Raw genomic sequence first — 26,407 nt, 5'->3', positions numbered from 1 at the left:
CTGTGCCGTACACCATGAAGAAAGGTGTATATCCGGTAGTGCGATTGGGCGTGGTCCGCAGCCCCCAGAGTACGGAGTCGAGCTCCTCAACCCAGTGCTTATCTGATTCTTCCAAAGACCGCACCAGTCTAGGTTTGATGCCGCTCATAATAACACCATTGGCTCGCTCGACTTGACCGTTTGTTTGCGGGTGATAGACGGAGGCGTAATCGAGCTTAATGCCCAGATTGGCGCACAAGTTTTCACCTCGTCGGCTGTGAAATTGGAGCCGTTATCGGTGATGATGCTGTGTGGGACACCATAACGGTGTACAATGCCGGATATAAAGTCTATCACTGGTCCGGCCTCGGCTGTTTTAACTGGCTTGGCCTCTATCCACTTAGTGAATTTATCCACCATGACCAGCAGATATTTTTTCTTATGGCTTCCTCCTTTAAGGGGTCCGACCATATCGAGCCCCCAGACCGCGAAAGTCCAAGTTATGGGGATTGTTTGTAGGGCGGTGGGGGGGCATATGGCTTTGGTTGGCAAAGAGTTGGCATCCGACGCAACGTTGGACAAGGTCATGTGCATCTGCTCGGGCCGTCGGCCAATAAAACCCTGTACGGAAGGCCTTGCTAACAAGGGCCCGAGCTGCAGCGTGGTGCCCACCGAGACCGGCATGAATTTCAGCCAGGAGCTGCCGCCCCTCCTCCTCGGAGATACATCTTGGAAGGACTCCGGTAGCGCTTTTCTTGTAGAGCTCTCCGTCATGAACCTTGTAGGACTTCGAACGCCGGACAATGCGGCGGGCCTCATTCTGATCCTCACGGAGTTCTTTCCTATTAAGGTAGGCCAAGAAGGGTTCGGTCCATGGGGCAATGACTGCCATAATGAGATGGGCTGACGGTGTTATTTCGGTGGCTGAGCCCCCAATGATATCGGTGTGTTCGGGATCTGGGGTTGTGTTCGGATCCGGACTGGTGTTGCCGCTCTCCCCTTGCCACACCACGAATGGCTTAAAAAGCCTTTCCAGAAAGATGTTAGGTGGGACGGGGTCGCGCTTGGCGCCGATGCGAGCAAGGACGTCCGCTGCTTGATTGCTTTCTCAGGCCACGTGATGAAACTCGAGCCCCTCGAACCGAGCCGACATTTTTAGGATGGCATTGTGATAAGCCGCCATCTTCAGATCTTTGGCATCAAAGTCTCCATTTATTTGAGATATTGCGAGGTTCGAGACCCTGCGCACTTCTAGGCGTTGTATGCCCATGGAGACAGCCATCCCAAGACCATGCAATAAGGCCTCGTATTCGGCTGCGTTATTGGAGTCTGTGTACAATATTTGGAGTACATACTGGATGACATCTCCAGTGGGGGGTGTTGAAACGACACCCGCTCCTAGTCCTGCCAGCATTTTGGAACCATCAAAATACATAACCCAGTTGGAATATGTGTCGTACTCTCTGGGAGTTCGGCCTCTGTCCATTCGGCGACGAAGTCAGCCAGTACTTGGGATTTAATGGCTCGACGCGGTTTGTATGTTATGTCAAATGGAAGCAACTCAATGGCCCATTTGGCAATCCGGCCCGTAGCATCGCGGTTGTTTATTATGTCATTGAGTGGTACTTTGGAAGTCACCGTGATCGAACACTCCTGGAAGTAGTGTCGTAGCTTCCGGGATGCCATGAAGACCGCGTATGCTATCTTTTGATAATGAGGGTACCGGGATTTGCATGGTGTGAGGACAGTGGATACGTAATATACTGGCTTCTGAAGCGGGAATTTGTGTCCGTCCTGTTCTCGTTCAACGACGAGCACGGCGCTCACCACCTGGTGTGTTGCTGATATGTATAGTAACATGGGTTCGCCGACGTTCGGAGCGGCCATGATTGGGTTTCTCGCTAGAAGAGCTTTTATTTCTTACAGTCCGGCCGTTGCCGCATCCGTCCACTCGAAGTGATCGGTGCGCCGTAGAAGGCGATAGAGTGGCAATGCCTTTTCTCCCAATCTGGAGATAAAGCGGCTTAAAGCTGCCACGCAACCGACGAGTTTTTGGACCTGTTTAAGGTCCGTTGGCGTAGCTAATTGTGAGAAAGCTCCCATTTTTGCTGGATTTGCTTCAATTCCTCCATTGGAAATGATGAAGCCCAGCAGTTTTCCAGCGGGGACGCCGAAAACACACTTTTCCGGACTCAGCTTAATGTCATATGCATGGAGGTTGTCGATGTGAGACGTAAATCGTCTATGAGTGTTTCGACAGCCGGCATTTTTGAGCCCGAAGGGCATGGTGTTGAAGCAGAATGGCCCATATGGGGTAATGAATGCTGTTGCGGCTTGATCGGACTCCTTCATTTTAATTTGATGGTATCCGGAATATGCGTCGAGGAAGCACAGTGAGTCGTGTCCTGCGGTAGCATCAATGATCTGGTCGATGCGGGGCAGGGGGAAGGGATCCTTTGGGCAAGCCTTATTGAGGTCCTTGAAATCGACGCACAGGTGCCAGGATTTGTCCTTCTTTGGCACCATCACCAGGTTTGTCAGCCAGTCCGGGTGTTTTATTTCTATAATGAATCCAGCCTCGATTAGCTTGGCTAGCTCCTCCCCCATAGCTTGCCGTTTTGATTCGGAAAAGCGCCGCGGTGTTTGCTTGACCGGTTTATATCCCTTCAATATATTGAGGCTGTGTTCTGCCAACTTGCATGGGATTCCTGGGATATCAGAAGGGTGCCAAGCGAATATATCCCAGTTCTCGCGCAGGAACTCTCATAGCGCGGCGTCAACTGTTGGGTCTAGTTGTGCTCCAATAGATGCTGTCTTCTTGGGGTCCGTTGGATGGACTTGGAATTTGACTATTTCTTCTGTCGGTTTGAAGGAGGTGGATTTGGGTCGTTTGTTTAGGATCACATCGTCCCTGTCCACCGTGGAGCGCAGTGCGGTTAATTCTTCAGCCGTGAGGGCTTCAGATAATGCCTCAAGGGCCAGGGATGTGGTTTTATTTTCGGCGCGGAGTGCTATGTCCGGATCACTGGCGAGAGTGATTATGCCGTTGGGCCCAGGCATCTTAAGCTTCATGTACCCGTAATGGGGTATAGCTTGGAAGCGTGTAAATGCATCTCGCCCCATGAGGGCGTGATATCTGCTGTTGAAAGGGGCCACTTGGAGGGTTATCTGTTAGGACCGATAATTCTCCGGCGTGCCGAATACCACGTCAAGTGTGATTTTTCCCGCACACCGCGCCTCCCGACTGGGAATGATTCCTCGGAAAGTCGTGGTGCTTTGCTCAATGCGGCTCCTATCTATTTCCATTTTGTGGAGTGTATCCTCATAGATGAGGCTTAGTCTGCTGCCTCCGTCCATGAGAACCTTGGTGAGCCGAAAGCCGTCCACGATTGGACCAAGGACCAAGGTGGCTGGTGCTCGGACTGTCCTGTATTTTGGTTCGTCACCGGCATTAAAAGTTATAGCCGTGTCGTTCCAAGGGTTTATTGCTGTGATTTGGCAGACTTCGGCGAGTTCGCGGAGTGCCCTTTTGCGCCTATTGTTTGAAGAAAATGTCTCGAAGACCGTCAATACTTTGAGGTTGTTGTCTCCTGGGGGGTTGTGTTCTGGGGTATTCTTGGTGAGGATATCCTCGCCGCTCTTGGCCACTTGCCGGAGTATCCAACATGCTCTAAGGCTGTGGGTTGGTGTGTTATCAGGTGTTGTGTGTATTTTGCATGGCCCATCGAGCCATCCTTCCAGAACGGTTCCGCGCCCCGTAATGGGCTTGTATTTCCTTACTATTGGACCGGGCGTGCCACGAGGGTGCGCCCTTTTCGCCTGAACGAGGGGTTGAGTGGGGACCGATGATTCCCAATGGGCCACCTGAGTTTTCCAGGCGCTTTCCATTGGGCTGTACTTCTGTATGATAATTGCCAAGTCAGCGAAGTGTAATATGCGACGACGGTTGATGGCGTTAAGGATTCCTTCGTCCGTGCAATTGTTGCGGAATGCTGAGATCGCGTCTTCGTCGCGGCAATCTTTAATCTTGTCTTTGATAAGGAGGAATCTGGCCTAGAAGTGGTGGACCGTTTCCTGAGACTGTTGTTGTATGCTCATGAGAGCGCTTATGTCTGGGTGGGTGGGTGGATTTAAAACCAAACCCTGACCCAACTTTGGATCCGGAATATGAAGATCTTCCGAACTTAACAGTTCGGGCTCCGGGATATCAGCTAATTTTTTAGGCTTGTCATCCGATTCTATGTTCGGAGGACAAGGCATGTCTTTCTGCCGGTGGTTATCCGGTTCTTCGAGATCGGAGATCCGAACATAGTTTGTCCTCAATATAGAGGAAGAGTTGTCTTGCTCCTCGACTACCGCTATCTGGTGGCTGATTGGCGGAGTTTTAATTTCTCTCTGGTCGGGTTTAAGCCCAATCCGATCGTAGTCTGTAGCGACTCCCAAGGCAGCGATGCGATCTAGGAGTTCGTTTAAAGACGACAACTCTGTCGGATCCATCAGTTTGGAGTATTCGGAATCAACGCGGAGGCGATTTTCGATGACTCGAGAGATCATCGTCGGCTTAAGGGCCGAACAGGCGGTCATGATGAAGCCGCCCAGCCGAAGGGTTTAGCCTGGGGCCAAGGCTCCTCCGGAGGTGATATTTTCTTTGACGACAAGGCGATCCATCAACCCTTTTTGACGGCGGCACAGTGGAACTCTCAATGAAAGCACCAATGTCGGTGTCAAAACCGGCGGATCTCGGGTAGGGGGCCCGAACGTGCGTCTAAGGTCGATGGTAACAGGAGACAGGGGATACGATGTTTACCCAGGTTTGGGCCCTCTCTATGGAGGTAATACCCTACTTCCTGCTTGATTGATCTTGATGAATATGAGTATTACAAGAGTTTATCTACCACGGGATCGTAATGGCTAAAACCCTAGAAGTCTAGCCTGTATGACTATGGTTATGAGTATCGGCCTCTACAGACCTAGCCCTCCGGTTTATATAGATACCGGAGGGATCTAGGGTTACATAAGGTCGGTTACAGAGAAAGGAATCTTCATATTCGATCACCAAGCTTGCCTTCCATGCCAAGGAGAGTCCCATCTGGACACAGGTGGAGTCTTCGGTCTTCGTATCTTCACAACCCATCAGTCCGGCCCATGGCTAACAGGCCGGACGCTCGAGGACCCCTTAGTCAAGGACTCCCTCACCCTCCCCAAGTTAAAATGGTGAACATGATATACGCTACCCATATCCCCAAGAGGGAGCGCAAGCGCGCACTGAGGGACGTCTATGCGGTAGAGCCAGTCTCCCCAAAATTCAATCCGTGGTCGTCATGCCCGATCACCTTCGATCGTCGGGATCATCTGACCAGTATCCGTCATGGGGTTCAGCCGCACTAGTCCTCGACCCAATAATTGATGGATTCCACCTGACGCGAGTCCTCATGGACGGTGGCAGCAGCCTCAACCTGCTCTATCAGGATACAGTGCGGAAAATGGGCATTAATCCATCACGGATCAAGCCCACAAAGACTACCTTTAAAGGAGTCATACCAGGTGTAGAGGCCCGCTGTATGGGCTCAATCACACTAGAGGTTGTCTTCGGATCTCCGGACAACTTCCGAAGCGAAGAGTTAATCTTCGATATCGCCCCTTTCGCAGCGGCTATCACGCACTGCTTGGACGAACCGCATTTGCTCAATTCAACGTGGTGCCACACTATGCTTATCTCAAGCTCAAGATGCGCAGAGCACGCAGCGTCATAATAGTTAATGGAAACACGGAACGCTCCCTCCGTACCGAGGACCACACCGCTGCCTTAGCAGCAGAAGTACAGAGCGGCCTTTGCAAGCAGAACCTTAATTCGGCGGCCAAGCTCCCGGACACTGTCAAGAAAGTCCGGACTATTCTGCAGCAGGACAGCCCAGCTTGTCAAGAGCTCGACTAGCAATTTGGCCTCCTCTCAATCGTGATCAAGTGGCGGCATTCGTACCGCGCGTACATAACTATGCGCTCAAAATACCATGGGCATAGACGGAGGCATAACTAGTTTGTGATCCACAATATGGCTCGACCGCTCCCGGACACACATACTTTCACTATTTCCTTTTTCTCCTTTCAGGTTTCTTTTCCACAGGCCTTCCCTGATGGCCTGATCACCGGTCCGTTCGAAGGATAAATACACCAAGACGGCAAGAAGCACAAACGTATAAAGGAAATTTGTAGGTGGTCTCTTTAACGATCACTCTACCTGTTTTCAGGACCCACACGCAGCTCTCCTTGGTTGTGGCATGTTAAATAGCCTGTTGCTTATTGCACTACTTGAACGAATCGCTTTGACGTATTAATCATATTATAATGGAAATAGTTTGCGGCCCAAATTCTGCGGCTCTAGCTTACTACCCTTTCTTCCTTTCTTTTTTGATAACCTTATCAAATAGCACCTGTACACTTTCGTACGTTTAATCTGTCAGGGGCTTCATAGCGCCCCGCAATACGGCAACAAAGTACGAACACTTTTTACAGTATAGTTCGGCACCCCGAATTTAGCACTATGTGCATTGGCTCTGAATCATGTCTTTGGTCAATAGTTGGGTTGCCCGGCTCCTGTGCTTGCTACCTTACGTTCCGTTATATCGGCTAGGGTAGTAAAGGGATAACTACTGCAATTGTGCCCTGGTTTACCCGGATGAGCACCTCAGTAGAGAAAGCCGAAAACTGACTGTCATGATGCGGCGAGAGCCGGTCAGCTCTTTGGAGGTCTCAAATCCTTAAGAGATTTTTCCCGCATTACGCGAGGGATCGGTACTTACCCGATCAGGTGTTTACAGCATCCCAGTTCGGATACTAGGGGCTGCGCCTATATTTTTATCGTCAAACTCCTATGGCTAAGTGAGGGTGTTAAAGCCGCATAGTCTGATTGCCTGGTTCATTGCGCTAAACACCTCCTTCAAGGACCAAACAATTGGATCAAGAGTGTTTAGATTACATCCCGAACACCCCCGTACTACCTACGTGGGGGCAGAAGCCAACGACTGGCCAACTCTCAGATTTCACAAAACACGGCCGCACAGGAGCTAAAATTTTTTTTAACAAAAATTATATTACATAACGACTTTGTTTCATCATACAAGGCAGAGACAACATGAATGTATTCATTCAAAAATAATGTCTTGCACACATTGCGTCGCCACAATGCGAGACCCGTCCAGGACGTCTTCAAAATAACGCTCAGGTGTGCGGTGCTCTTTGCCCTCAAGCAGTCCCTCGGTCGCAAGCTTGACGGCGTTCATCTTTGCCCACCACACCTTGACGTGGGCGAAGGCCATGCACGCGCCCTCGATGCAGACTGACCGCTTGACGATGTCCAGCCAAGGGCAGGCATTCACCAGCCGCTTCACGAGACCGAAGTAGCTGCTGGGTATAGCTTCGGCAGGCCACAGCCGGATTATTAAATCCTTCATGGCCAGTTTGGCCATCCTATGCAGCTCGACCAGCTGTTTTAGCTGATCGCTCAAGGGCACCGGATGTTCTGGCGCAAGATATTGCGACCAGAACAGCTTCTCCGTGGAGCTCCCTTCTTCGGCTCGAAAGAATTCCGCAGCGTCAGAAACACTGCGCGGAAGACCCACAAACGCCCCTCGAGAACTCCAAATCCGGGTTAGTAAGAAATACTTCTTCTTCACATACTTGCTTTGCATACTAAATGCCTTACCCGCCGCGATTTTCTTGGCCTCCCGGATCTCCTGGAGGGCGCCCCGGGCTTCAACACGGGCCTCTTCCCTGCTTTGGCGAGCCTTGGCGAGTTCGGTCTCTTGAGCCGAAACTTCGCGCTCCAAGGTCTCGCATTTTTTCACCGCATCCTGGAGTTCCTGTTGGACCTCATCAAGCCTGGCCTCGTGCTTCTCACGAGCGGCTTGTTCCTTGGCAGCTTTCTCCTTGGCCTCGGCCAGCACCTTCTTAAGTACCTCGACCTCGGTCGCCGCTCCTACAAATATCATGGCACTTCGGTCGGCACACATTATTTATTCTTTTCGAATATGTAGCAAGCCACAACATACCTTGTTGGTCCTCCAGCTGCCTTTTCACAAGGCCGAGCTCTTTTTCGGCCCGCTCCAGACTCTACTTTAGTCCGGAGACCTCAGCAGCATGAGAGGTTGCGGCCAGCAACGACGCCTGCACACTCACACAAGACATATTTAGTTAGTTCCTTGCGAAAATTACTTGATCCTCTGTCCGGCTTTTCTTTCCGAACACTGGACAATGTCTCAGGGGCTACTATCTATACCATGACTTTTTCTTTTGTGTCGCTTACCTCAAAGCCTGTCAGCAGACCGGTGCAGGCTTCGATCAGTCCGCTCTTGACGGATTGAACCCTCTCAACCACCGTACCCATAAGGACACGGTGTTCCTCCACAATGGAAGCGCTTCCAGCAGATTATCCGGTGCCTCTGGTTGGACAGAGGTCACCGGCGGAATAGGCACACCTCCTCCCTTTGGAGGAGGCTGCTCGCTTGATCCCGGAGCCATGTAGGTCTCCGGGATGGTATCCGGCTGGGGGCCGAATTGGATGTGGCCCCCATCGCCAGTCTCCATGGGGGCTTTCTCCCCCGTGTGTCCAGCGACCGAGGAGTCATCCTCTGGCGCCACCTTGACGACCTCCTGAACCTCTCCCTGGCCGGGGAAGGTCCTTCGGGATAGCACCTCGGCGTCGCCCTTGGCCCGGGGAGAGTGAGCCGTCGGTGGTGACTCGCTGGCCATCGCCTTTGAATACAGCGAATCCCCCGATGAGGATCGCATGGAGTTGTCGCGGGCTGGACTGCAATTGCATAAAAATGTTAAAACTGTGAAGTAGAGACGCCAGATATAGGGATGCATCAGGGTTTTTCGGTACTCACGATGCGGTCAGGGGCTTCTCTCGGGGGCGTCGCTCTGGGCTGCTGTCGACGTCCCACGTGGAGTTATCCGCGAGGGGGCCCTTCCCCCTCTTGGGCGCTTCCGCCTCCAGATTTGTGGAGGCCGCCCTCTTCTTCCTTCCCCCATCAGGGGGAGAGTTGCTTTCTTCCTCCTCCTCCTCGCCGTCTTCGGCGGCAGAGGAGTGAGTCTTGTCTTCGGACGACATGTCCGAAGCTCCCTTGCGGCAGGGGCCACTCCAGACCCCCTTGGTCTTCTTCTTGGCCTTTTTCTTCGGCGCTTGATAGGGCGCCGGGACCAGCATCTTCGTCAGGAGCGGGATGACTGGTTCCTCGGGCAGCGGAGCCGGACACTTAATCCGCTCCGCCTTCTTCGTCCAGTCGTGAAAAATAAATGGTGAAGTTTAGATATCTTCCTTGATCAAACAAGTAGAGGATGCACCTTGAGATATGAAGGACTTACCGCACTGGCAGGATGGGCAAGATCGTGCCCGCGGTCCGAGTCTATGTCCGGCGGCGTCTCATTGCCCTTAAAGAGCACCTTCCAGATATCTTCTTGCGTGGTTCCGTAGAACCGTAGCAAGGTCTGGTGCTTGGCCGGATCGAACTCCCATAAGTGGCAAGCCCGGCTCTGGCATGGAAGGATCCGGCAAACTAGCATCACCTGGATCACATTGACGAGCTTGATGTTCTTGTCCACCATGCTCAGGATGCGCGTTTGCAGCGCCGTCAGCTCGTTCGACGAAGACCAATTCAGGCCCTTCTCTAGCCAGGAGGTGAGCCACATTGGAGCTCTGGACTTGAATTCGGGAGCCGCGGCCCAGGTGGCATCGTGGGGTTCTATGATATAGAACCACAGTTTCTGCCACTCTTTGACGGTCTCCACAAAAGTACCCTTGGGCCATGTGACATTGGGCAGCTTGCTCACCATGGTGCCTCTGCACTCCGCATGTTGGCCATCCACTACCTTCGGCTTCACGTTGAAGATCTTAAGCCATAGTCCGAAGTGGGGTGGGATGCGGAGGAAGGCCTCACACACGACAATGAATGCCGAGATGTCGAGGAAGGAGTTTGGGGCTAGATCATGGAAATCTAGCCCGTAATAGAACATCAGTCCGCGGACGAAAGGGTGGAGAGGAAACCCTAACCCGCGGACGAAATGGGGGATGAACACAACCCTCTCATTGGGCTTCGGGTGGGGATGACTTGCCCCTTGGCCGGAAGCCGGTGGGCGATTTCTTTCGCCAGATACCCGGCCTCCCGAAGCTCAGTGATGTCCTTCTCCTTGACGGAGGAGGCCATCCACTTGCCCTGCGCTCCGGATCCGGACATGGTTGAGTGCTTTCTTGAGATGGAAAAGATGAGGACTTGGGCGCTAGAGCTCGAGAATGGAAGGGCAGAGAAAGGAAGAAGGCATGGGTGAAAGAAGGGAATCCTTATCTCCTTATAAAGGCAGTGAATATCAAGCGCCTCCCCACTCGCCTTAAAACTCGCATGTTCCCATGGGCTGTGCAAACGGCACGGTTGGATTACCCACGCCCGTATTGATGAGAAATCCCGCAATAAGGGGACACGATCTCTGCTTTGACAAGACGTGCCAATGAAAACTGCATCTCAAAACATGGAACAGCAGATGAAAACGGTTTGAAATAATGACCGGGCAGACGTGATGTCACCGTACAAAAAGTTGTGAGCGGATTGGACCCGTGAAATATTATACTCTCTGCGGTTGTGTGTGGTACTTGTGTTGCACATCCGGACACGTTCGTTGCGTCCGAAAACTATCTTGGAGTATTCGGAAAGGGGAACCCGCCTTGCAATGCCGAAGACAATCTGCGCGCCGGACACCTCGTCATTGAAGCCTGGTTCAGGGGCTACTGAGGGAGTCCTGGACTAAGGGGTCCTCGGGCGTCCGACCTGTTAGACATGGGCCGGACTGATGGGCTGTGAAGATACGAAGACCGAAGACTTTCGCCCGTGTCCGGATGGGACTCTCCTTGGCGTGGAAGGCAAGCTTGGCGACCAAATATGAAGATTCCTTTCTCTGTAACCGACCTTATGTAACCCTAGATCCCTCTGGTGTCTATATAAACCAGAGGGCTTAGTCCGTAGAGGATGAATAATCATAGTCATACAAGCTAGAGTTCTAGGGTTTTAGCCATTACGATCTCGTGGTAGATCAACTCTTGTAATACTCATATTCATCAAGATCAATCAAGCAGGAAGTAGGGTATTACCTCCATAGAGAGGGCCCGAACCTGGGTAAACATTGTATCCCCCGTCTCCTGTTACCATCAACCTTAGACGCACAGTTCGGGACCCCCTACCCGAGATCCGCCGGTTTTGACACCGACAGCCAACATGGGCCTTGTGTGAGAGAGGAGGGGACCTTAGGGATGCCCCCCCTTGAGGAGTCCGAATTGGACAAGGAGGGGGGCGGCGCCCCCTCTTTCCCTCCCTCTCTCCCTCTCCTTCCTTCCCCCTCCTAGTAGGACTAGGAAAGGAAGAATCCTACTCCTACTAGGAGGAGGATTCCTCCCCTCCTTGGCGCGCCCTAGGGCCGGCTGGCCTCCCCCCTTTCTCCTTTATATACGGGGGCAGGGGCACACTAGAACACAACAACAGACATTGTCTTAGCCGTGTGCGGTGCCCCCCTCCACCATAATCCACCTCGGTCATATCGTTGCAGTGCTCAGGCGAAGCCCTGCGCCGGTAACTTCATCATCACCGTCATCACACCGTCGTGCTGAAGAAGCTGTCCCTCGACACTCAGCTGGATCAAGAGTTCGTGGGACGTCACCGAGCTGAACGTGTGCACATCGCGGAGATGTCGTACTTTTGGTACTAGGATCGGTCGGATCGTGAAGATGTACGACTACATCAACCGCGTTGTCATGACGCTTCCGCTTACGGTGTACGATGGTACGTGGACTACACTCCCCCCTCTCTTTGCTATGCATCACCATGATAGATCTTGCGTGTGCGTAGGAATTTTTTTGAAATTACTGTGTTCCCCAACATAAGTAGCCCCCAAGGGCCGGCTTAAGCTGAATAATTAAGCCGGGACTTAAGACCATGTTGTGAAAAATCCAAATATGTAGCCCCCATGAGCCGGCTTAATTTGAAAAAATTGAGCCGGGTCATTAAGTATTTGTTTGAAAAAATGACCTACATTAACCCCCAAGTGCCATGTAGAATACTTGTAATGTGCTTGGGACTTCAATAAAATGATTATCATAATTCCTAAGTGCTGCTTGATTATCTTTACAGGCTGAATTAAGCATGAAGGAGTCTCATGTGGTCGATCTGTGGCAGAACATCAAATTGCAACAATCAGAAACTTCAAAGGCCAAATTAGAACTGAAAACCGCCTTGGATGCATCTGAAAAATTGAAGACGGACTTCAACACGTAGAGAGGCGGCTGGGAGACCGAGAAAGTGGCTCTATTGAAAAGAGCTGAGGACGCAGAAGTTGCTCTTAAACCGGTGACTGAAGAGTTATCTGGGTTAAAGCAACATGTAAATCAAATGACGGCCGCCATCTTTGGTAAGTGACATTGCATCGCAATCTTGCACTAGTAATTTACTTTGACCCGCCTGGCGACTTATCATATGTTTGCACAAACAGGCCCCAGAAGCTCCAACCTTGGACAAGACATGCTGGTGAAGATGAAGGCGACTTACACCTTGGTGGAACAGCTATATACAGGCACTCAGCAAACCTAGCGGTCATCTCACACAAAAAGCAGCCACCGTCACTCATCAGAGAAGTCTCAGACAAATTATCTGTGATGCCTAAAAGAATTGAAGAGATTAAGCGATCATCTGCATGAGCTAGTGCCATCACTGCTTTGCGCCGGGCCAAAGCATGGTAAGCGGAATTAGACCCGGCGGAAATGGCCACCGGTGGTCCAAGCTTTAAAGAGGATGGATCGCCTTTTGAAGAAGCAGATTTTACCAAGTGCGTGAAAGAAATGCGACCTTTGGCGAGCAAATTGGCCGAAGAGACTGATGCTAGAAGTCATGTGATACCACCGCTTCTAGTATGATGATGGCCTCTTTGGTGTGACCTTGATACATTCCCCGCAAACCTCTGGGGTGTTCTTCCATTGCCAATGCATGCAATCAATTGATCCGAGCATTCCTGGAAACCCTCTGGCCTCTCCAATATCGAACAACCTTTCTGTGTCATGTGCATTTAATTCTCTCAGATACTCTGCTCCAAACACCTTCACCATGGCGCGGGCAAACTTGACAGTAGTCTTCAGGCATGTGCTCTCGCCCATCCTAACCATCTCACTAAGGGCATCTATGACAGTACCAAGTGCAAGCATCCTCATAGCAGCCATGCACTTCTGCTTAGCAGAGAAAGAAAGTCGGCCGCAACAATCCCTTTTGAGCTTGAAGTAGTCATCATGTGTCTCCACTCCCTCCACAATGCGCAAGAACAATGGCTTCCACATGCGTAAACGGCGACAAAACCATGGATCATCCGGGAAAACTGAGTTCGGAGCAATGTAGTCCTTCTGTTATAGCATGCTCCAGACACCCTATCCCGATTGATCACTCTTCTCCCTTCGATTGAGCCCTTGAAGTTGAGAATAAGCTCCACATGCCCGTCCATTTCCTCTTGCACATGAGCATGATCATATCCACTTATTCGTCCGAATCAAAGGAATCAAAGAACTCATCTTGAATCATTTGATCAACCTCCGTCGGTCCATACTCCTCGTTTGACGAAGCATCGGATTTCATCGTTTTTCCTAATAAAATCATAAAAAATCCGTTCAGACAATATGTCGAACACATAGAGCGCCAGGCGGATCCAGAGAGTTGTCGGGCGTACTGTGCTGGCGTGCAGGCCGGCGATGACGTCCTCGGTGGCGAGGACGGGAGAGAGGACAGTTGTGCCGGTGCTGGAGGCGTAGAGGCTAGGAACGGATGCAGAGCGCGCGCGGCGGCAGAGCGGCGAGATGGACGTCGAGAACAAATGGATCCGGTAGTTCGAGGCGGTGAATTTGGTGCATTTTTAGTTGGGGTCGGGCTGTCGGGTCCGACGTGACGGACGCGCCCGAGCACCCGATATCCGCTCCAAATTTAGGTTGAGTACTAGGGGTACCGGTCAGCCCGGACGTTTGAGACTCGTTTAAGACGCCCGTCTGAATCACATTTTCGTGATTGGTCAGAGACCGGGTCATCTATCCGAATATTTAAGACGGGTTTGGGACGTCCGGCTGTAGATACTCTAACGACCAAGGCCAGGCACCGATGCTGGCATGCTGCAACCGCCGAGGATGATCCTGCATTGGTATCATCCATGCATTTAGCGTCACCAGCGGTCCATAGCCACTAGCGAGTCGTTCGTTGCGGAGCTGGTCGTCCGCGTCATATATTTCACGTTGGTATTTTCCGTGTTCATCTGCTATCTGGACCTGCTCACGAAATCAGTCCATCCATTGGCGGTAGCGTGCTACAAAAATAGCCACCTGCAACGATCAGCTGCGAGGTGGCCGGGGAAAAAAACCTTGTTTCAGTTAGAGCCGGGCAGGGACGACGAATGAGCGATGCCAGAGCCATTTGGAGGCCACCTTTGACTCCACCCCCCAAGTCTTTCCTGCTGTACTGCGCTTTACCTTTTTACCGAACGTAACACCCAGAGCCAGCCGTAAAGTGATACAGTAACCACCACACGTCCTCCCAGACCAGTGACCACCCCTAGGGCGGCAGGTAAAACAAGTTATAGTAACTTTTTACCGCTGAGGATCCGAGTCAGATGACGCAACGTCTTACCGGGCGGCAGGCGCTGCGTGCATGCATGCACGCGCCCATCCACGAGAGAGAGAGAGAGAGAGAGACGGCGATACCATGTGCCTGCAGCGACTGTGTGTGTAGCGTATACACACACAGAGACGCCGTGCGTCTCTAGGCTGTAGCCTCGCTGTAACTTTTGGTGTTATTACCCCAGTGGCCAGTGGCCGTGGCCATGGTAAACGGCGCGTGCTAGCCCGGGGGCGGATACGACAGACTGAAATTTCCAAACGTTGCCGCCGCGTATGCCTCACTGTAGCACGTCGTACGTCTCTCCGGCGCCACCGCTCCGCCGCTCAGACGCGGCGGCGGAACGTGGTTTCTGGTCGCCCTCCAGCGATGGATGTCTGACGAGTTCATCTGCACCGTTATTTACAGTAAGCACGTCTGATTTTACCACGCTCGTGCTCCGTTGCTGCACGTTACTAGTACCATGTAGGAGTAATATTTGTTTTTAACTGGTTGGTGTAGGGAGTGACGGGTGACGAGACATACCATCTGCGAATCGTATCGGAGGGCGTAAAGAAATGGAGGCAGCCTAGGCTGCTCATCACAAGCCGCTCGGATCACATAGCCCCTAGACGGACGGGCAGGCCAGACTGGACACCAAGCTCAAGAAAACTCGCCCGAGACATAAATACCCACTCGGCTCTTCGGGCGCGGGCGTGGGGGACATAAATTAGGCCAACCTAACGGACGGACGCCTACAGATACGATCGATTCGATGGAGATTTTATTTTTGCCTCTGGCTGGTGGTCATTGTTAAAGAATCAATCGGCTTGAATGCGCAGGTGCAAGTCCGGAAAGTTACCGACCTTTCCGCCCGGCAGTAAAAAGTTGCATTGCATGGTGGTAGGGGTAGTAAAAGTCTCGGCCTTTAAAGCTCGTTCAAAAAAGATCTGCTCCTCCAAACCAAATGCTTGCTTGACCAAGAAAAAAGATTGAGAAAAGAAACCCCTTGAAGCGGCAGCCCAGTCGCCCGGTGGTGGTACTCCCCTCCCCTTTTTAAAGAGCTCCACTCCAAAACCAGAGACCAAAACCCTGCCTGCTTTCTCATCACCAAAACCCCAAGAAACCTTCAGACCTCTCTCCTCCCCTTGCACCGTGCTGTTCTAAAGCAGCGAGATCAGAGGGGGAAGGGGGGAGGAAGGAGAGGCAGAGGGCAAAAGGGGCAGCAGGGGCGGTGGTCTTGTGTGGAGAGGAGAGAGGGGAAGGGAGGGGCGTAAGCTTTTTGCAGTTGGTGATTGGAATGCAGCAGCAACACCTGATGCAGATGAACCAGAGCATGATGGGGGGCTACGCTTCCTCTACCACTGTCACCACTGATCTCATTCAGCAGGTCATCTCATCACCCCCCAAATCCCCCTCTCTCTTTTCCCCTCTCTTCTTTCCTTCTTTCTTTCCTGTGCATATATACTCCATCCCTCTCTTTCCTTGCTTATTTCTTCCGTATTCTCCTTCATTCATGTGGTTCTTGAATCATTTCTCTTTCCTTTTCTTTCTGTTAATGAGAAGCAACCCTATTTCCGTTTCCTTTTTTGTTTCCGCTGCTCTATACTGGCCTTTTTCTTCTTCTGTAAGTTTTTCGCAGATTCTTTTCATGTGGTTCTTGAATCATTTCTCTCTCTCTCCCCCCCTTTTTGTTTTCGCACTTTTCCAGGAGTATTTGATCTTGGTTCAGGAGATTTGTGAGGAGCTCTAGTCTAGGGCACGCTGAGTTTGACCCCCTCTTATTCTTGATGCTTATTCTTCTCCCGACCCTCCGGTCTAGTAGTAGTCTAGATACCCTTGATGTGTATTTTTATATTAAGATCTGTTCTGTTCTCCATGGTCCCTCACGCCTGATTTCATCTGCAGTTCAAACTGTTGCTGTCTTTCTTGTCCCTTTATATTTTCTTGCTCGTTGCGATATGATGAGAGTATTTCCACATCATTTCCCCCCCTTCTCGCAAAAATCCTAGTGCTATTTTCAGCTTGCTTTGGTCGGTGCCGCGGCGCCCATGATCACGCCGGTATTTTCGGCAAAGTAGTAACCATGGCAGGCCCGCGTTCCCTGCATCTAGCCTGCCAAACCGCCATTAAATCTTGCCCCCTTTTCTTAGCAGGTGCATCATGTGCAATCTTCTATCAAAGGAAACGAGTAAAGGCCGTGATGTTTCCATAAATCTTCCCACCCCATTTCCACTAATCCAACGTGCAAATCTGAATGTTTTCCCAGGGATATGTCTTGGCATATCTTGGTAGAAAAGGATTAGCGGTCAGAGTGGCCTTATTGGCCAGGCCGAGCCAGACATGATCTGGTCCAAGTTCATGTGGGTGGTAGGAATGTAGGTTCGCTTGTGCCATTGGTATTGGACTGCTAGATCCCTAAAGCTGGCCTCACGGCTGTGCGCGTGCTTGTCCTTGCCTCTGTGATAACCTGCTTACATGCTACCGTGTCAGTCAATGATTGACCCTGGGCTTGATGGGATAGGCTGTTGGCAGTCAGATCTTTAGTGTATGTGCATGCAACACCCTAATCTCCTGTCTGGCACCTAATTGGTGATAGATGATTGTGTTTTCATATGCTGTGCTCTACTGACTGATATGGGAAAACATCATCCAGAACATGGAGGTGTTGGCACCCAGCTGTGATGCAGTACTAGTTGTATTCAGTATAGTATCAAGATATGCCTTCACTGAAATGTATTGCTAACATGAAAAAGTTTCTTGGGCGTTGGAACTGTGCAGTACCTGGATGAGAACAAGCAGCTGATCCTGGCCATCCTCGACAACCAGAACAACGGCAAGGTGGAGGAGTGCGCACGGTGAGTCCGATCCCTGGTCTGATCTGATCTGGTCTAGTATCCTTGTGAACTACCCTATGGAGCACTGCACTCGTGAGGGAATGCTGCAGTGTTTTATGTAGTTCTTGCTATCTTAGCTCTCTTGGTAACATCATCAGTTAGGAGTAGTAGTGTTAGGCAAAATTAGAACATGCTATGGTCGTCTAATAGAGAGAGATTCAAGGGCCTTCCCAGTTTGGACAATCAAATGTGTTCACAAATGACATCCATGTTGGTCGTACCATGGTGATGCTACTGATTTTAGTACGTTGGCTGAGGCCCAAGTTGAGTTGTGCTAGTTCTAGGCCGATGAAAAATTATGTTTGTTCATGAAAAAGTGTCTGTCTGATATGGACGTGATTACTGTGTGGAAAAGTACCACTGTTTCTTGTTCACTGCACTGTTTCTCTGCTTCCCTACTGTCAGTGCCGCGCAACAGTTTCATCTTTATTTTTCAGTCATACTCATGCGTGTTCTGTTCATGTGCATATGCTTACTTTGTGGTGACTGACAGGGAGCGCATCTTTGGTCTATCAATCTCTGCACAATGCTCCCACATATCATTATTTTTGCTTAATGTTCATTGCCCAACAGGCTACAGCGCCCGCACGCTGAGCCTTGTTTTGCCTACCGCTTACTGCTCCGGTGCTGCAGGAACCAAGCCAAGCTCCAGCAGAACCTCATGTACCTCGCCGCCATCGCCGACAGCCAGCCGCCGCAGACGGCGTCGCTGTCTCAGGTGAGTTCCCGTCGAGGCTGGCCATGTTGCGATTCTTGTTTTTCTGGAGTTGTTAGAGGACTGAATGAACTTCTTGATCGCTTCGGCGTGGTTGCGCGCAGTACCCGTCCAACCTGATGATGCAGTCGGGGCCGCGGTACATGCCGCAGCAGTCGGCGCAGATGATGTCGCCGCAGTCGCTGATGGCGGCGCGGTCGTCGATGATGTACGCGCAGCAGGCCATGTCGCCGCTCCAGCAGCAGCAGCAGCAGCAGCACCAGGCGGCCGCGCACGGCCAGCTGGGGATGTCCTCCGGCGCGACCACCGGGTTCAACCTCCTCCACGGCGAGGCCAGCATGGGCGGCGGCGGCGGCGGCGCCAGTGGCAACAGCATGATGAACGCCGGCGTCTTCTCGGACTACGGCCGCGGCGGCAGCGGCGCCAAGGAGGGGTCGACCTCGCTGTCGGCCGACGCTCGCGGCGCCAACTCTGGCGCGCACAGCGGCGACGGGGAGTACCTCAAGGGCACCGAGGAGGAAGGAAGCTAGGCCGGCGGCATCGTGGCTAGCACCGGCATAGCAGCTGCAGGAGGAGGAGTAGCAGGTAGTGTTCGAGTCGAGGATGGTAGTAGCGGATTAGCAGTACCTAAGGTTGTTGCGTTGGCTAAGGTTTAGGTGAGTTGAGTTTCCATGGAACCTGGAGGTGGTAGTGGCGTCTGCATGCACGCTCGCTTGTTTTGGATGTGCATGGCAGGTTCTCGATCAATCCTAATCAAGATGTAGTGGCGATGGTTTGTGAACACTCCCTATGTAGTGCTGAATGATCATGGTGTTTTCTTCTTCACATGCCTCTCTCTAGTTGTGTTCATTGTGCTGGTGTTTTCTTCTTCACATGCCTCTCTCTAGCTGTGTTCATTGTGCCGTGGATCATGAGTTATAAATCGGAAGAGTAGCTCAACTCCGTTTCATCAGTACTACTTTGCATATCATTTATAACACATTTGCTCAAATGCATGCATGTAAACCACCAGTCAATCCTAAATGCTCACAAATAAAAAATTAACACTTTAGCTGTATGCAAGTCACCTGAAAATTAATTTTGGGTCATTTAGATTTTTTGCACCATCGATTTCACCTCTGCTTTTTTTTCTGGGCTGTTTTGTGAGCTGGGCTGCCTTTTTGACTGACCGCATATACAGGTCAGTCAATTTGCTACTGGCTAAAGCCCATTAACTATACTGCCCAGTCCTCCCTCTCTCCCTTTGTTTCTTTATGTTTTTCTGTTTTGATTGATGCATTTCCCCTTTTGTTTTTTTTTGTTTTTCTTTATTCATTTTTTCTTTTGTAGGTATTTTTAGGATGTTGGGTGAGTGTAAATGTTTATACACGAATACAATGCAATATGTGTGAAAATTACGCTATTATATGATTGTTTTTTGCATACTATCAAAAGTGCAATTAGACAGTTGTGAGCAAGTTTTTTTAACTTTTTTCATTATCTTCCTTCTTAAACAGTAATACGAATGACGCGAATTCATTGTTCTTTATGAACTTTATTATTATTTTGATTTAGATATTATTTCATTTTCTTTCTTCTTTAAGGGTAATACCAATGCCACTAATTCATTCCTTCTTAGAATTTATTTTTTTTAAAAAATCACTATTATATGTTTATTCTTGCATATTTTTAAAAAGCGCAATTTTTGTGTATATTGTGTGCACATTTTTTATTATTTTAGATACTTTCTTTATTTTCTTTATTCTTAAACGGTAATACCAATGCCAACAATTCATTCTTTCTTAGAAAATCTCATTTTTTTTCACTTTCTTTCTTCTTAAAGACTAATACTAATGCCAGTAAGTCATTTTTCCTTATAACAACTTCATTATTTTGATTTTTTAATTACTATTTTATTTTGTTTCTTCTTTAAGGGTAATACCAATGCCCCTAATTCATTGCCTCTTGGACAATTGTTTTTGCAAAACTTCCACTACCATATACATATTTTTGCATATTATTTAAAAGCGCAATTTTTTGTCTATATTGTGTGCAAATTTTGTTATTTTATAATTTATTTCTTCTTAAAGGGTAATCCACATGCCACTAATTCATTCTTACTTATAAAACTTCACTATTTTGATTTTGTTTTAGTTTTTATTTCATTTCTTTTTTTGAAAGTGTAATACCAAAACCACTAACTCATTCTTTCTTACAAAACTTCATTGTTTGGTTTTTGATTTAGTATTTATTTCTTCTTTAATCGTAAAACCAATGTCACTGATCCACTCCTTAGGAAACTTTCTTTCATTGTAAGAATTCTACTATTTAATGTTTATTCTTGCATATTATAAAAAAGTGCAATTTCTCTGTAAATTTTGTGCATTTTTCTCATTATGTGTTATATTAATTTTTGTTAACTTCTTCGTAAAGGGTAATAGCAATGTCACTAACTCATTCTTTCTTAGGGAACTTTATTATTTTGATTATGTTTTAGTTTTTATTTTATTTTCTTTCTTCTTAAAGTGTAATACCAAAGCTACTAATTTATTCTTTCTTAATAAAACTTCATTATTTTATTTTTGATTTGTTTGCTATTTTATTTCTTATTTAATGGTAATTTCAGTGCCACTAATTCATTCTTTCTTAGAAAACTTCCTTATTTCCAAATATTTCACTATTGTATGCTTATTATTGCATATATTATTAAAAAGCATAAAGTGTAATAGCAATGTCGTTAATTCATTCTTTTTTAGAAAAATTCATTGTTTTTATTATGTTTTTCTTTTTTGCTAAATTTACTTTCTTCTTTTAAGGGTAATACCAATGCCATTCATTCATTCATTCCATCTTAGAAAACATTTTTATACGAAAATTCCACTATTATAGGTTTATTCTTACATCTTATAAAAAACATAATTTCTATGTAAGTTGTGTGTCATTATTTTATTTTCATTTCTCTTTCATATTTAAGGGCAAGAACAATGCCACTAAGACATTGTTTCATAGAAAACTTCACTATTAGTGATAAGGACATGAAAACCATTCAACCCTTAGAGTCGAGGATGACTCCTTTTCAAGAGGGGGAGGATGATGAGGACATCTCAACCATGGATACCACACCAACAATCATCAACGGTCCAATCACAAGAAGTCGCGCAATGCAAATACATGATCAGGTGAACGCTAACTTAAGTTTATCATTTGACCTTGAAAACATGGTTGTGCCTTCACCTCCTTTGTTGTTGGTTAAACTCAAGTGCAATATCGAAGAAGGCCAAACACATATTAATCCGTGCAAAACAATGTTTTATGGCGAAGAAACAAAGTTAGGAGTTCATGAAGAAATGAGTTGTCTGCTGAAGAAACATTGTTCCGAGTGTGACGAAACAATGTTTTGCACGAGTTTGTATATCACAACTTGCGAAAGGTTTCCAGAACTCGACTATGCTGCTGAAGGAAACATTGCTTGACTCTAGTGAACAATGTTTGGTCGGGAACTGCCAACCACCTCCAACGAGAGTTTTCCAGAATCTACCTCATTAAGTCTCGAAGCCATTTAGTCAAACCAAAGTTGGTTCTCTTTCACACCTAAGCTGGTTCCCAAAGCTAGTTTGTTTCCACACCTATCCAGGGGGGTTGTCCCGATTATAAATAGGCTAGCTCTTCCCTTCGTTGGGGACTTTTGCCATTTCTATCAAAGACCAAAGACATAGACTCCTCCTGAGATTGGAGAGTTCTTGTTACCCTTATTCTCGTGATTCCTTGAGAAATTGCTCCTAATTCGTGCTCCACGACTAGATCGTGTTGTGTGGGTTAGAGTTCGTGGTTTCCCTTGTGGATTGCACCTATCCCCTGCTCCACGACTTGAGCGTGGTTGTGTGGCTAGTATTGCGGGTTGTGGGTCGACGAATGTTTGGATTGCAAGCTTCGGTGAGCATCCTCCTCGTCGGGTCATAATCTCTTATTTTTCCAGTTTTCGGCTGCTTGCAGCTAGTTATCCCCATCCATTTATCGATCCTACGCCATGAAGATTGGACCTCCCCTTGAACACCCTCTTCTCCGATGATGGTGTCGCATCATCTGGTATTCAGAGCAAGGTTTACACGGTAGGATCTGTATCTTTGTTGCTAGATCTATCCTTTTTAGTTTGGTTTTCCCCATCCTAGAGTCCAAAGCCAAAAAGCCACAAAAAATCCAAGCCTTTGTTTGCTGAGATCTAGTTGTTTGCTTTCCTCTTTGTGTTTACACCAAGTTCTATCCAAAGTTGCTGTTGTTTTTCTTTGAGTCTTGTTGATTGGATCTATTGGGTTGCAAAAAAAGCAAGAAAAAAAAGAAAGAGAAAAAGAGAGCAAAAAAAAAAGAAAAGAGAACGTGTTGAGCAAGTGTGCAATCATATTCAGTTTGGTGAGAAAATTTCAGAAGTTGTAGTGGCAAGTGTTGCAGCTCAAACGTGGTGCAAGGATCTACAAAATCTTTTCGTTCATTTGGTTTACATCGATTGGATCTCAACACTAGCCCTCCTCATTTTAACCCACCCAGATCCACCTAGAAACTGTCAGCTTCCTTCCTTTCATTCGCCCGTCCACTCCTGTTTTGCTACCACCACACAACCACCAAGGAATCATTAGAATTTGGGTAAGCAAGAAGGTGAGCTGAGTGTTTTCCACATATATTTTTTCTCTTTTGACCACTTGTTTCTGAGAGCTAACATGACAAGATCCAACTCGAGTGTACATGGACATCAACATGTGGAAGATGATCTCCCAAAAACTCGTGCAACACTTGGTGATATGATTGAGGAGAGTATAGTTGCAGCTATGAGAAGGATGTTCGGTGGTCGTCTTTCTATCGGGGGTAATGGGGATCAACATCAACACAGCCTCGCTGGCCGCTGACAACCAACGATGTCAAGGAAATGAGGACCGCTGTGATGGTCGTGGAAGAGCAGCAGGAGCTGCTGCCCACGGGCCCCCTGTTGTTGGTGCTGAACGGAGACGTGGCAACTTTGCTGCCCCCTGTGAGGGTGGGCTGCATCGAGGAGAAGCTCGCGGGCGAGGCCATGACCCCCGCGGATTTGCTGCTGAGCACCGGCGATGAGCTGCACATGATGGTGATGACATCTCCCTTGAAGATCTCTCCGAGCACTACTAGGAAAAGGCCTACTAATGGCGCACCTAATTTGGCCATTAATGGCGCATTAGTGGTGCGCCTTAGTATCTGGTATACTAATGGCGCACCCCAGATGCGCCATTAGTATATACAACAGTGCACCATTAGTATGCCTCCCAGGGGGCCATCTATACCCAGGTGCTTTGGCATACTAATGGCGCACAACAACAGGATGCGCCATTAGTAACTTCGGCATACTAATGGCGCACTGTTTAGTGATGCGCCATTAGTATCCTTTGGCATACTAATGGCGCACTATGATGTGATGCGCCATTAGTATGAATATTAGGTTTTTTTTATTTTTTTATTTTCTGTTTTTTTGCACAGGTTACAAAATGTATAATTGGACAAAATATAGACAGCACACATCAACAACAGATTCATCGAATACAATAGAAGATTAGTCTCTGAATACAATTCATCATTTTAGTCTCCGAATACAATTCATCATATTAGTCTCCGAATTGAAAAGACCGAACAAAGATAGAACATTATATTACAAGTCTCGAGACCGCGAGTTTGTCTTCACATTACAAGTCGATATCGATCATCTAAACTACCATCACATAGAAGAGAGCTGCGGTCATCACGATGAGCATCATCACGATGAAACTCGTCCTCATCCGGTTCCTCCAACGCTCCCTCCCCTCTCCCGCTAGATAGCGGGCGTATCTAGATTCGGCCTCGGCCCTAGTGGCGTACCCTTTGTAACTGTTACCGCTGAATCGGTGAACCTGTCTCCGACACTCCTCCCAGTCGTCGTAGACTCCGGGAACCTTACCCTTGTACACGACATACCACGGCATCGCTATGCAGTAGCCAAACGAAACGTTAGTACCAATTCACAGACAATACATAAGCAATATATAAGTATGCAACAGAACGATCGGAAGAGAAAAGCAAGACATTAATAGCATCGATTACATCTAAGTTGAACGACTCTCGAAACCAAAGAGACATACTACAAGTTCATTAAAGTTTAATTACAACATGAGCCAATCGATGTTTCAGAACTAGACACAGCATCACTGCTTTCGACTCGACTCAAGGGACCGGAGCGTGGATGAAGCCGCCGTCTATCGTGGGAGTCATGAAACAACGGGCGTTGTCAGCCTGCATTTGTAGGATTGTGTCGATGTCACTGTTGGATGGTTGATTTCTGAGGTAGAACTGCCCCGAGGTACGAAGGACATCTTGATGGATGATTTCCGCAAACTCCGACTGGATGCGAAAGAATTCTTGTCTGATGTCCGCGTCCTGGATTGCCGACACGCTCGCGGCCCAATCTTTGAGTCTACTCGGTAGCAGAAGTTGATGATGGTCCCGTACGATCGCCCGCATGTGATGGATGGCGTAGTAGGCACCCTTCTGACCGCCAGGCGGCTGCTTGACGCAGCAGAACGTCGTATTGTGGGAGAACACGTGCTTGCCGTACTTACGAATAGGCCTGGTGAAGGTGCCTCCAGATTTGACGTAGCCGGGGAGAACATCATCAAGAACCTTCTTGACATTTGTGTAGTCTACGTTCGACTGACGGTCCGGGTCGAAATACGTGGCCATGGAATATTTGGGGCTTAGGAGGATGAGCGTGCAATGTGTGTCACTGCAGAAAACACGGAATGTTAAAAGAAAAACGATCGAAATCTAAGAATTCATATGTTACGGGGCGGTTGAGGGGAGGACTTACTCGGGAAAGTAAGGCACGAGGAAGTTATCCTTATCTTGGTTTGCCAGAATGACGCCTTCGAGGTAAGAACTCGCGACTTGCCGGTCCCCAGCGCTACCCAAGATCTTGGCACGCATGTAGAAGGGGTCGACTATCACGATGTTCGGGGTCTTGTCGCGAATGATCCGCATCTCCATACTCAGCGAAAATAGCCGAACGAAGGTGTAGTGCAGCGGATGAAGGTTCAACATAGCGTGGATGTCATCAAACCGCAGGACGATCGTACCCCCGATGGAGTTATCCACAAAGCCCTTGCCCTCTGGCACCTTGGCCGCGAAAACCGGGTATGCCACATCCTTCTCTCCGAGACGCCGCTTCTCCAAAGAAAGAACACTGTCATGCAGACTCCGCATAGCACCGGTTGCAGCATCGAGCATATTTCTCGGTAGCATCGGCCTACCCGCCACATGCACCCTCCTCGAGATATCCTCAGTTGAAGGTGGCCCGTCCTGAGCACGGATCGTACTCGGTGCCGGCTGGCCCGCACCCTTGTTAGTCTTTCTTTTGCGTGCCTTCTTCTTCTCCTGTAATGGGACCGAGTTCTGCTCACAGACCGCCTTCTTGAGTGTGTTGGGGCTGATCATATTTAGCACCTCGCCTATCTGAGGCTCGGTGAAGTCGGCAGCTGGAGGCGTCTCCTGAGAGCTGAACTGCAGACGACGCCTGTTGCAACTTGGCTTCTCCGCGGTACCAGCTAGATCGCGCACGTCTTTTGTTGGGTTGGGTTCTTGAGAAGGAGGCCCCATGAAGTCGCCACCGTACCCATGATCGGCAAAGTACCGATCGACGTTGGCTAATGTATCATCGTCGTCGTCGTTCTGATCCTGTGCCATATGCATGTTTGGATCCAGTGGCATAGGGATGTCCGGCACCGTTGCGGCGGTCTTGCCATGGGGCCGACTTGGCGCCGGCACGACTGGCGGTGTTGTCTTTGGGGTGGTGTCCCCCGCCCCCAAATGAATCTGGCTCTTCGGCCAAAGAAGGGGCCAGCTCAGGCACGCGCTGAGGGTCATCACGTCATCATCGTCGACCCCGATGGGTCGAATCGGAGGTAACAACTCGTCGCAGCCTGGCAGCACCCGAACCAGTTGAACCCTAAACAAGTTGGGTGGCATCTGGGTACCGTGGAACAAGGGGTTACCCGGTTGAACGATTTTGCCCTTGGCGACATCGACCAACTCGTTGTTCACGAAGTGCAGGAGAGTGCACGGAACGTCGGCGGCGCCCTGCGAAAACATGTAGGGCGTTAGGGATGCCCAATCAAAGGCAAGGAGATGAAGTC

General features: G+C 49.1%; 2 protein-coding genes across 2 annotated transcripts; one reads left to right on the top strand and one right to left on the bottom strand.

The window, feature by feature from the left end:
- Positions 1–12,919: 12,919 nt before the first annotated feature.
- On the bottom strand, positions 12,920–13,342 carry LOC141021641 (uncharacterized). The gene has a single exon (XM_073497490.1). It carries the CDS (start codon positions 13,340–13,342, stop codon positions 12,920–12,922), a length of 423 nt encoding a protein of 140 aa, XP_073353591.1.
- Positions 13,343–15,698: 2,356 nt separating this feature from the next.
- Positions 15,699–19,073, top strand: LOC109733602 (GRF-interacting factor 1). The gene is made up of 4 exons (XM_020292825.4): positions 15,699–16,026; positions 17,418–17,494; positions 18,167–18,251; positions 18,353–19,073. The coding sequence occupies exons 1-4, from the start codon at positions 15,937–15,939 to the stop codon at positions 18,776–18,778; spliced, it is 678 nt and encodes a 225-aa protein (XP_020148414.1). The 5' UTR covers positions 15,699–15,936; the 3' UTR covers positions 18,779–19,073.
- Positions 19,074–26,407: the final 7,334 nt, after the last annotated feature.

This window comes from Aegilops tauschii, chromosome 4 (genome assembly GCF_002575655.3).
Source record: "Aegilops tauschii subsp. strangulata cultivar AL8/78 chromosome 4, Aet v6.0, whole genome shotgun sequence".
Lineage (NCBI taxonomy): Eukaryota > Viridiplantae > Streptophyta > Magnoliopsida > Poales > Poaceae > Aegilops > Aegilops tauschii.
This window is presented reverse-complemented; position numbering and strand designations above follow the sequence as displayed.